The sequence below is a fragment of the Charadrius vociferus genome, unplaced genomic scaffold, assembly GCF_000708025.1.
Source record: "Charadrius vociferus isolate BGI_N301 unplaced genomic scaffold, ASM70802v2 scaffold472, whole genome shotgun sequence".
NCBI classification, from domain to species: Eukaryota; Metazoa; Chordata; class Aves; order Charadriiformes; family Charadriidae; genus Charadrius; species Charadrius vociferus.
Window position 1 is genome coordinate 9,603,084 of NW_009647735.1, and position 12,083 is coordinate 9,615,166.

The following is a 12,083-nucleotide window of genomic DNA, read 5'->3' on the forward strand; positions in this document are numbered from 1 at the left end:
GGTTATGAAACTCACTGGACAAATAAAATAGTTTAGAAACTCCTTTAACTGATGAGATCAACAGTCTGGTGGTGGTGGTTGTCCTTAAAACACTGGAAGATTAAACAGTTCCCAAGCAGCTCTGATGTGAGCATTCCCACTCCCCAAGATCAAACTGTTTCCTTATACAATGATGGATTTGGAATGATGAAGTTGTTGATGTAAAGCATCACAACAACAGTGTCCGTTAACAGCTGCCACGGCAGCTGCCAGGCTTTTGTCCCGACCGCAGAGTGAGTTCCAATAACTCTTGAGTTGCAGTATGTGGATCTGCAGCCACTCCTCCCGAGACAATCCATGATGTGTCGTCTTCATCTGCTCTGACAGTGAAACACTAAGGTTCCAGTGGGGAGAGGGATGTGGGGTTGTATTCTCAAATAAATCATGCCATTCCTGTAAGGTGTTGACAACCACTGGAAAAGTAACCCATGTGCTAAGAGAATAAAGGTGGCACGAAGGGAAAGAAGAACTTGCTCTTTTGAAGCTTTTTAAGGAGCTATTTTTCTGGTTAAGCACAAGTTGCTCTGCCTACCAGGACCTTAGCAATGTCCTTCTGGACTGTATGACAGCAGAGCATTTCCTGTTCATGGTCCTGTCTCACTGAGAAGTGTGAGGAGGGGGACCTTTTCTCTGCCAAGATGTCCTGCTACAGCTGCCTGCAACAGGCATGAAACTAATCTGCCCTCAGACACTTCTAGAAAATTAGACTATAAGCTGCTTGTACCATAGAGAAACATGTCTATGCTTCTGCCTGCAGCTCTAGTTAATTAACTGTCTTGGCCCTTGTTAAGCAGAGGAGCACCGAATCTGTGAGGCTCCTGGAAGAGGGGTTGTAAAGGAATTTAGTAATAGTTTTCTCAAAAATTTTCTCCCTGTTGGTGCCTAAGACGCAGGCACCTGGACAGTTGTCTTGGATACAGCTTTTCTTGCTAATGATGCTTGGCAGCATCACCTTCCAGGACTGCTCTTCTCCGCTTTCCTCAGGCTGTAACAGCAGGGTTCATGGCACTGAAGCAGCTGCTGTGAAGCAGGCAAAGTTATCATTATGTTAAAGGTGTCTCTTTCCTTGAAGAATCCTTAGGTACCCCCTGAAATTTAGTGTTTATTTACATCCCTTGCCTCCAAAAGGAGGATCACATTGTTTGACTTTCATGTTTTTCCTTAGGGTTAAAAACTCCTAAATTGTTTGGGTCAGTCAGTGCAGCATCTGTTAATGGTGCAGCAAACAGGAGCACCATGGGATGAGGGGAAGCTTGTTGGGGGCCACACTCAGCTCACCACCAGGGTGATGGTGGTATTTCCTCCCTTAGTTCCAGTGCCGTACTTCATAGAATGGTTGGAAGGGACATTAAAGATCATCTCGTTCCAACCCCCCTGCCCTGGGCAGGGCCACCTCCCACCAGCCCAGGTTGCTCCAAGCCCCGTCCAACCTGGCCTTGAACACCTCTAGGGATGGGGCAGCCACAGCTTCTCCGGGCAGCCTGCCCCAGGGGCTCACCACCCGCACAGTCAAGAATTTATTCCCAATGTCTAATCTAAATCTCCCCTCTTCCAGTTTAAAATGGTTCCCCCTCGTCCTACGGCTCCCCTCCCTGATCAAGAGTCCCTCCCCAGCTCTCCTGGAGCGCCTTTATGGACTGGAAGGGGCTCTAAGGTCTCCCCGGAGCCTTCTCTTCTCCAGACTTAACCCCCCCAACTCTCCCAGCCTGTCCTCCCAGCAGAGGGGCTCCAGCCCTCACAGCATCTCCGGGGCCTCCTCTGGCCCCGCTCCAACAGGTCTGTGTCTCTCCTGTGCAGAGGCCCCCGAGCTGGAGGCAGCACTGCAGGGGGGTCTCCCCAGAGCAGAGTTGAGGGGCAGAATCCCCTCCCTCACCCTGCCAGCCAGGTCAACTGCCAGCTACTTGACAAAAGTATCCTCTAATGAGCTTCACCCCTCTTCCAATTACCTTGATTTCCGATTACTGTGATGGCTTCAAACCTAAGTGCTAGTGGCCAGACCAGCCCCTCTTCCTTCCTGCCTCTCCGGAATGCTCAGTGCAGCCACAACATTAACAACAGCGAAGGTCTTCTCAAACTGTATGGTGGGAGGTGGCCCGAGGTGCATCGCAAGTGGAAAGCCACTGGAGAGCCAGTGCTCCAAGTGCAGGCACCCCTGGCTGAAAGGTGGCAGAAGGGGCTCCAGGGCTCAGCACCTACGGCTCTGTTATCTCTGCTCTGCCCCACTCCCAGACTCTTCTCAGCAAGTCTTTTTTCCCAGGCAGGTTCCCTGCAGCCACATTCCTAGTTGGCTCAGTGGTAAAAATACCCTCTCCCTGGACCCATTCTCCAAGTCACATTGCATTTTCCTTGTGCCTCTAGATTGCTGCTGCTTCCCAAACAGTTAAGAAATTATCCAACAAGGTAGAAAATAGGGACAAGGTAAAGGGGGGAGATTTGTGAACTACTGCCCTAGAGGATACATTTGTCTTCTCAGAAGCAAGGAGGAACTCTGCAGTTACAGAGCAAGCGTCCAGCTCACCCGGTAGCTTCCACAATGATGTGTAAATCAGAAACTACTGCTGCAATGCCACCCTCTGGAGCAATCTCTTAACATCTCAGGCTGAGCACCCAGACTCAGCTGAAACGACGCTGCAACGAAAGAGTGATCAACAAAAAGAGAAGACTAGGGGAGGAATGAGCAGCCCTGATTTATTTTTTTTTTTTTCCAGGTCAGCTGTTGCTGATTTAAAAAGATTTATATCCCACAGCTGGGCTACTGAACTATAAAGCAACATTTAGCCTAGCCAAACAAGCCCTGGACCAGCGTGACACCAGCAAAGTCAGCGCACAAACACCTGCAAAGCAGAGTGATTGCACGCAAACTACCTCTTGGGAACAGTCACTGGAAAGCCAGCTAATTAAGGTCTGATTCAACTAGGAGAGGAATTCTTGCCCTACTTAAAACCTATGGTCAATACTACACCTGGAATAAAATGTACAATGCAAAAATGTGTAGCGAAGAGATGAGAAGTACTATCACCAGAGTGTCTGTAACTGATCTGATCTGGACTCCTTAGTAAAGTCTGTAGCATAAAAGAAATCAAACCAAGCATCTCCAAGGAAAAAAAATCAAACAATTCCAGCTGTAGGCAAAACACATTTAATGCTTGCTGCCTTCTATGGTGGTATGTAATTACCTGCTACACTTACTGGGCAAACATGACCTTCTCATCTGGTGTGACACCTTTACCTGTTTGCATTTGTGCAAGTCAGAACTGCGAACAATAATTAAAGTTGGCCCGGCAGGCACCAAGGCATACAGGCAGCAATGGATACCTTTGACTCTGTGGCATTGTTCAGAGTCCCTGCAGTAACGTGATGCAGCATACATCTCCAAAACTGTGACTCCAAAAGAATTTTATGTGACATTTGACGCCTGGCTTTTTATGAGTTCAAAGGTGTTTCTTAGTTAAACAGAGATCCACAGAGATCCAAATTAGACCTGAGCGCACTAAATGGAGTATTTACTCTAAACAGACCCACCCTCCCATGTGTGTCTCACAGGAGCCCTCTGCATCAAGCAGCCTGTGTGTTTTGTCTGGGTACCATAAGCGGAACACCACTGAAGTACAGTGGAAGTAGCTAACGCTGCTTATACTACCTCAGCTGGAAGAATAAAGGCCCTGTGGTAGACCTCAGGAATAAGAACAAGTACATAACCTCCAGCTGAATGTCATTATTTTTTGCTTTCATCTTTGCATCCTGCTTATTTCCACAAATAAGCAGGAATAAAATTCCACAGGAATAAGCAGGAATACATATTCCACAAATAAGCAGAAATAAAAGTTTTCCAAAACTTCCTGTTCCTACCAACACACAGATCTGGCTAGCGGAGCCTGCAGAGCAACAGGACACTTCACAACAAACAGGGGCACGGCTCAGGCAGCACCAGTCTCAGTGCAGCACCCAGAATCCAGCTGCCACAGGCACCAGAGCCTGTACACTTCCCCATGCTTCCCTGGTTGCCACCATCAATATAATTCACTCCTTCAGGGAGTCCCATTCTCACACTACCTGTGCAGTACCGCAAAGCACTGAGTACACTATGTTCCTGCTCCGTGTTGCTGTAAATGCCACACTCAATTATGCGCCTGCATGCGCCTGGAGGCCCTGCACCAGGATGGGGCAGCTATGCTAAAGGCTGGTTTCCAGCTTCAGCCATAGGATGCAAAGCGGTGCCTGCTGCACACAATAAAGCAGAAACCGCTAATATTTGGTTTACTCAGACTATGAAAAAAGGCAAACATGGAGCACAGATAGAGACTGCACTGCAGCTGACATTTTATTTACTTCCTGGCCCTGACCACTGCACTGACCACACTACGAAGTTCTTCCTCCAGAGCATGTCAGGCTTTCAGAATGGACTGCAACTAATGCAATTTCGTCTTTTCTACAGCCACAATCCTGCTGTTAGGGGCCATGTCCTCTGTCTGAAAAGGCTTTAATAATCTGGTTCTAGGTAAAATATATACTTTTAAATACTAAAAACAAAATTAAATAAGTCTTAATCTCAAACCAGATGATCTTACAGCTGAAAGATTCTGCTGTCCATCAGCCCTGTCTTCTGTGTAACGTCTGTAAAGAATAAGCAGCAGAACACTTTAGCTCTCCAGTAAGCAAACCAGAGGACCTGAAATGACTGTTACAGTGTTCCTCAGGGTGCTTGAATATCCTCTTAAAGAAACAGCAAAAGAATCCACTTATAGGATGTATGCCCAGTTATAGATCATGCAAATGTATGTGATCTGTCACACAAAAGACCATCTTTACTTGGACCTGCTTACTATAATGCAGCAGCCCCAACTGAAAAGCCATCAGTGTACATCCACCAGCTACGGTCACTACCTCATCTTCTAAGCAAGCAACGGACAGCCTGAGTCTGCGTTTCTTGCTCAAGCACCCTATCAGCCTATTAGTTTATTATTTTTTTAAAAAGAAAAACTCCTATACTAAGTATAGGCTCTGCTAGAACCCACAGTACTGGTCCCCAAGCACTCGAAGGGCTTTATCAGAGTGCACTGGTGCTCCGTCCCACTCCAGTCACCTCTGCTTCCTTCCAGAGAAGGGCTGGGCACAATGGAAGATGCGTGGCCTCATGCTTGTATGCAGGTAGAATGCAACCACAATTCGTCCCCTGGAGGTAGGATACCAAAAGGTGTCATGGAGCACATCTGTGCTACAGTATAGAAGACGACACTCAGGCCATGTATTTTCTGACTTCTGAACCTGCCAGTGAAACAGCAACAGTTGTATGTAAGTAATTAAAGTTTCTTAACCCCACTCCACCTCTCCACAATCCTCAATACCCACGCTGACTTTCAGGTGGGAGAGCTCTCTTCAATCCAGCTGCACTAAGATCCGTCCATTCACCAGTCTGTGTTTTTATGTGGATATGGGGGGATTTCATGCTGAACTGTGACTGCTGTGTTACAGTTACCAGTCTGTAAACAGCACTACCAAGTCAAAACTTTAGCTTTTTCTGTGAGCTAAACAGTACCTGCTCTTTTTTATTCTAACTAAACTGTGAAACTGGCAAACAGCTCTGAATTCTTGTCCATACTGAAACGGACAGAAAACTAAACAATCTGATAAATATTTACATAGCAAGGCAGCTATGGCATCCAGAGGAGATGCCTGGTCTTGGAATACTTTTATTGTTCTTGTTGCCACTTGCTACTAAAATCAGTTTTCTAAACCAACCTGTTACACAACACCAGACACATCTCATGAAAAAGTTAAGTATTTATTTCTAACTGTTATATAGCTCCAGAGAATGAAAATTATTTCCTAAGGGGAAACAATTACATTTATTTAATAAACACTTCCTAAAAAGTACATAACTGAATTGCCAACAAGAAGGACATCCTGGTTTCTCTTCCACTGCTCCCATGACCCCACGCCTTCGCAGAGCTGACAGCCTCTTTCATTCAGCAGAACATTTGCAAGAGAGACCGCTGTCCTCCTTTTTTGCGGTTGTGGCTGTCTTTATTCTTCTTCATTTGGAAGAAACCCTTTTGCTCTGTCCAATTTGTCCAGAACTTCACTATAAAGACCAATCATCTGGAGAATATAAGCACCATAGTTGTCAACAAGGATGGAGTAAGTTGTATCATTCAACCAGATAATACAACAAAGTGACAGGGAACAGAAGCGAGGGAACAGGTGGGAGGCTACCACCAGCTTCTAAACCTCAAATTTCCGATTGATGTAAAGATTTGGCACAGATTTAAATACAGTGGTTTAAGAAAAAAATAGTTAAATCAGTGCAATCTAACAAAGGTGGGTTTACTTATACCAACATAAAGCATAGTTTATAGTTGAGTCTTACATCAGTGAATGAACCCATTCACAAAATGGTTGAGGTTGGAAGGGAGTGATCTCAATTCTTATTGTCTGAACTGATGTACTTAAAGCGGTATAAAAGTTGCAACCAGCTCTTGATTGCCCAGCTCATGGATGAGAGACTGCATGATGACTGTGTACACCAGACAGGCTGCGCTGTGTTGCAGTTCAGGGGAGGAGAACCAGTCAAAAATTGCAGAGAGCAGCTTGCTTGTGACAGAGTAAGAAAAAGCGTAGTTGCTTTCTACAGGGGTACTAGCCCTGAAATTTCTCTCTCACAGGAAGTGGCTAAGCTACACCTGAAAAGATGGGCTTTAATGATTTTATTCACATCAGCTTAACCCCATTTATAAGACTTCAGGTTATACTAGAAACCAAGCTTGAAAGTATTCATGCAACACCTGATTTAAGTAAACTGGCACAGCACCTTGACTTTAGTGAAAGCAGGCAAGGTACAAGCGTTCTCCCATGGCCACAAATAGAAGTTTATTTCCAGTCAGCCATCTACATGATCCTTCCAGACACTACATTACTCTTTCTAATGGCTATCAAAACTTTTTTGGCCTCACTTTGAAAAAGTCTTTCGGCACCAAGCTCCCCCAAAATATTTAGGTACCATGCTGCTCCTGAAACTGTTTAAAGATTATCCACAGTGGATTCTTCACCCAGATCCATATCGCAAAGTCAGACCAGACATCCAATTCCACATCCTCAAATCCACTTGCTTACACTTACGTGGCCTTCATAGCTTTTCTTCAGAGATCCTAAGTGATTGAGGAAACGCATTCCTAATCCACACCACTGCTCAGCTTCCTTATATTTACCAACAGTATACTGAAATATTCCTGTATTCCAGGCTCTTGTCATCAACCAAAGGATCTCCATCTCTGGGTAAGCATCCTGGAGTAGCAAACAAGAAGCAGCAGCTCATCAGAAAATGGACTCTTCACTTTAAACCTGACAAGTCAAGAGTGCATTAGAGTTTAGTTTTGGGGTGGGAAAGCAGTTGGGTTTCTTTTTTCCTCCTAAGCAAAGGGCAATTCTTCAGAGCCATCCTGTACTTCACAGTTCATCTGCACTACCGTCAATCAGCCTGTTTCCAACATGGGTAAGTCATGTTGCAATGACCTATTGGTAGGTCAGAAAACACAATTCTGTGGGACTGGAAGCGATGCTAGAATGGAAGTATGCTTTCCAACAGTCTATCTGCAGCCAGGCTGAACTTGCTGCCAGTTCATCCAAACAGCACTGAATAGCAGGGCAGTTGCTCACTACAGATTAGAAGAACAGTTCTTAGGTCTTCAGAATTTCCCTATGCACTGTGGCAATGGCTTGAAGGACTTCTTTTCCCTCTTTGATAGATATTTCTCATCCTAAGTAAGAGGGCCCAGAGTGAATTTCTGAACTGCATCACCCATTTCTGAATAGGAGGTATAAATCATAAGCAGTGTACCAGCTTTCTAACTGATAATGTACTGATGTGATGCCCCAATATCCTTCTCCTAGCATGGCACCAATTAGTACCTGCTGCCACGAGCAAGACTGCTAAAGAAATCCTTCTTGCACTGTGAAATTTTGCTGTTATGAGTATCAGTCCACATTAACATCTCATTTGTATCCCTCAACAAGAATGTTATCAAAGTTATAGATGACAACTTTGGTGAAAGGCAGGCATGAATGCAGACACATTCTTTTTTTGGGGTGATCTCAGGAACAGTGTATCTTTATGCCACTTTTATAAAAAAATGATACATTCAGACCTGACTAAAGAAACAGCCATGCAATGGAATGAAGTTATGAAACATAGTATTGGTTTCATTAGTCCTGAAGAGGAATACTCCTTAACTGATTTTTACCTATGAAATTCTAATTCTCTACAGGGAACTGCCTTCACTGCACAGCATTATGCTTCAGGCCTAAAAGGAGCAGCAGAAATGCTTACTGAAAGAAAGATTTTATTCTCCATATACTTGTCCTCACAGAAACAAGGCACGTGGTGCCAGAAGTACTAACAGCACAGGAATGTAGTTCTAAGTTATCTGGAAAAAACAGGAATGTAGTAAGTTCCCAAATACATTTAACAAAACAGGGCTGAGAAAAAAGCAAGACTGGCATCCAAATTTTTGCCAGCTTTAAAGTGATCTGGAAAAGTAAAATGCATTTAAAAAAAACATATTCAGCGTAAGAATTTAGAAAGCAGGAGAAACAAAGATGGATGTTCTAACTCAAGATGTTTCTAAAATAGGCACTGAAAATTTGGCCTTAAATGTCTCTTTAAAAGCCCTTACAAAATCCAGGGAAATTAATAATTCAGTCATAAATATCTTATGTATATTTTACTGAAGAAGTTTTAGCTGCTCCACTATATAACACTATATAATGTTCAGTCTACTAATTATTCTCAGTCTGATGAGAACATGTTTTAAATGTTCTCAAGATCATCGCCTAATCTCTTATTTTCCTGTTCAACTTACTGTGCTGCTGACTACACTCAGAGCATCTTCAAAGTAGTCCCACACCTCCTGCAGTACACAGGCATCCAAGTCCGTTAATCCAGTCGGCAAAGAAAGATTAATTAAACTACGTAAGCATTTGCTGAGAATTGAAGCAGAGCAAAAGAAGAAACATTAAATACCATGTGCACAAACAGCTACTTTCTAGTATTGGCAGCACACTAACTTATGTCTCTATGATTGTCAGACAGACATGTCCACCTTGGTGCTTACTACACTCACATTCTTGTAGCAGAAACATACATTTTCCTCGTATCAGATCTCATTCCCACAAACCATGCAAAAAGAGAGCCAAGAGCAGCAAGTACTTCATTATTTTCATTGCTGGGCTCTAAAGTAACACAGAAGAAAAGACATAATATTTTCTAGGATATGACAGCGAGGAAGAAGTACCTTTTCTAACTTCACCAACAAGAACTAAGTAGTCAGCATCCTCAGAAAATCAGAAACAAATACATGGTTTCTGAAAACAGGTCTGTCTTTCTCACTGTGAAGTAAGAAAGGCAGTATTAACAGTTGCCTTTGCTCAGTGGTTACTGCAAAGAATTCAGAAAGGACAAAAAAAATCCTTTATGGGATACAAGTGTGCAAAGCAGACACACACCAGGTTGTTCTTCAGATTCCATAAGGTCCAGCTGTTACCCAGCAAAATAAATCACATATGTGCTATAGCATCATATCACTAACTTACAACTCATAGCTTTCTTCTCAGCCCTTAATTTCTCTTCGCTTCATTGTCTTTGAAATACCTAATTCACTACTGCAGGGTAACATTAGAAATGAACGCCTTCCTCACAAGAAACAGCCAGACCTCTTCTGGATCCAATTTTCATTTTCCTTCCTCAATAGACTCATTTATTGGAAATATGATTGTTTCAGAAAATATGCCAAGTAAACAAATTGCAATTAACACATCCATTAGACAGTCATACTTGAGAGGTACATTGGCTGGCCAGCAAGAAGCAGAACCCTGCACATAAGCTAAAATCCACTTTTTTCCAAATTGTAGGCTTTATTCCCTAGCAGTATTTCCAGTCACAGGCTCATGGCAAAGCTATGTGATAATACTAACCTAAATTTCACAGCATCAATGACAGCCTGCTTTCTGTGAAGGTTTAGTGCACTCTTGAGAGCTTTCTTACACAGCACAGGATACCGAGCTGGAGATTCCATTGCTAATGCTTAAAAGCAAAAGAAAGAAGAGAACAAGAAATGACTGGAGCCAGACTTTAATCTCATTGGTCACTAAAATAAACTACAGCACGTTGCCAGATCCCTTGTGATAAACAACTGAAAAGAGATTTGCTTAATGCCTGGATGCCTGGGCTGGGCACAAGCTAGTGCTTCTCTGGTACCTTCTCACTGTGCACATCATCAATGAGGACTACAAGGCAGAAGCACAGTAGAGTTCATAATTTACAAGTACTCTTACTGCTGTTTACTTCTGGAGCAGTAACCTAAAAATATCAGGGGCAAGGGGGTAGTGTCTAAAGTAAAGAGCATTGTTTTGTTTGTCTCCTTAAACATGAAAATTTAGATGGAAAAATTAGGCAGGAGTGGGATGTCAGTATGGTGTTTCCAAGCCCAGCTACATAATCCCTCAAGACAAGGGAGATAAGTAAGTGTTTATGCAATCCTACAGAATCCCCTCCAAAGATCTGCCATGGTAGTTTTAAATTTTACTCATCTTCCTTGGATCCTACTCTAGATTCTCAAGGAGGCGTGACTAGAACTTTTTGATGAAAGTATGGTACAGCATAGAGAAGTGCTATTTAAAAATTAACTACACTATCTTTAAATTGAAACTGCATATCTATCCAATGTCCACATCCTAAAACTTCTGTAGTGGGGCATGAATCAGCTCGGGTCATTCTCTGGCCTTTGCCAGTTTGGAGTTTGTAAAAGTTTATCTGAATAATCTTTTCCAGACTCACAACGTATACAAATGCCTCAGGGTCTAGACACAGAAGGATGTAGCAAATTTCTGGCTCATCATCCATGTAATACAGGATTTCAAAATACAGATCTCATAATGTTGCTGAGATTCTAAACATCTTTGCTTCAGGACAAAATATATATGGTTAGACCCATTTTCTGCATGCTGCACAATACATGATAATCCTGGTTACCCCAAATGAACAGGAAGGGCAACAAAAGCTGTTTTTCATGACTTGAAGAACTATGAAAGTACAAATGCAGTCCTTACATGCAATGATTTCTAGTGTCTTGACCTCTATTTGTGGTTGCTCCCACGTTGACTCCATAAGGTTGTGGAGTGTTGGATCATTCAGCTTGGATCTTGCTTCAAATTCATAAAGCAGCAACAATGTGTCTGTTGGGTCTTTAGCAAAATCTCCTACAGAAGAGACAGAATTGCCTGTATGTAACGATTCATTTTCTGAAAGCCACATAGTGTACCATAAGGTATAAATTTTGCTTCCAACAGGCAGGAAAGCCACGAAGGTACTCAGATTTAACAGTAGAGCAAGTGGGACTATGAAGCAGTCTTGGACCGAAACCTCAGACGTCCAAAGCACAACCCCACCAACCATCATGCCTCCCCCTGCCAAAAAAATCCCACCCGGATTGTCTGTAATTGTCTAAATTCATGCAAGCCTCCTAGGCAAGGCAATAGCTACTAGGGAAGCCACAGGTAAAAGAGGGAACAGAAGGCCACCAGCTCAGAAGGTCAGTATATGCAAGAAGTTATCATCAGCTTCAAACTTTTTCTATAGGGCTTGTCCCCTCAAAAAGCCCTCAGGAAATCCTTAAAGCAGAAGAAGGGTGGGAGAAGAGTAGAACTGCTAGGAAGGTGTAAACCTGATACAAATCCCAAACAACCCTTTACTGAACTATCACAAAGACCTTTAGTCTTGAAAGACATTCTCAGGTTCCTCCAGAGCAACAGACTTGTCTACACATTGGTCAAGGTTTAGTGAAGTAGTAGAGGAAGCACCAGGCTACCATTCCACAAACCTCTGCAGGAGAAACTCTAATATGTCACTGTCCTGAGACAATCAACCCCTTGGGATTTTAAGGATGGAAAATTAAAAGCGAAGAAGTCTTCCTGAGTTATCTTGCCTTCAGTGCAAAAAGGGCAAAAAGAATCCCAAATCCAGGCCATACAATGAACCTTTCATTCTGAAATTT

At 43.2% G+C, this 12,083-nt stretch overlaps 1 protein-coding gene across 1 annotated transcript in view; it reads right to left on the reverse strand.

Annotated features, from left to right (window-relative positions):
* Positions 1-6,063: 6,063 nt before the first annotated feature.
* The window catches only part of TEX11 (testis expressed 11), a gene marked incomplete at its 5' end in the record, with an annotated part of 34,920 nt that continues 28,900 nt past the window's right edge, over positions 6,064-12,083 (reverse strand). The window contains 5 exons of the mRNA XM_009881811.1: positions 6,064-6,138; positions 7,156-7,320; positions 8,895-9,015; positions 10,006-10,114; positions 11,140-11,289. Of these exons, the coding sequence (XP_009880113.1) occupies positions 6,064-6,138; positions 7,156-7,320; positions 8,895-9,015; positions 10,006-10,114; positions 11,140-11,289 (620 nt within the window). The remainder of the gene's footprint in view (positions 6,139-7,155; positions 7,321-8,894; positions 9,016-10,005; positions 10,115-11,139; positions 11,290-12,083) is intronic.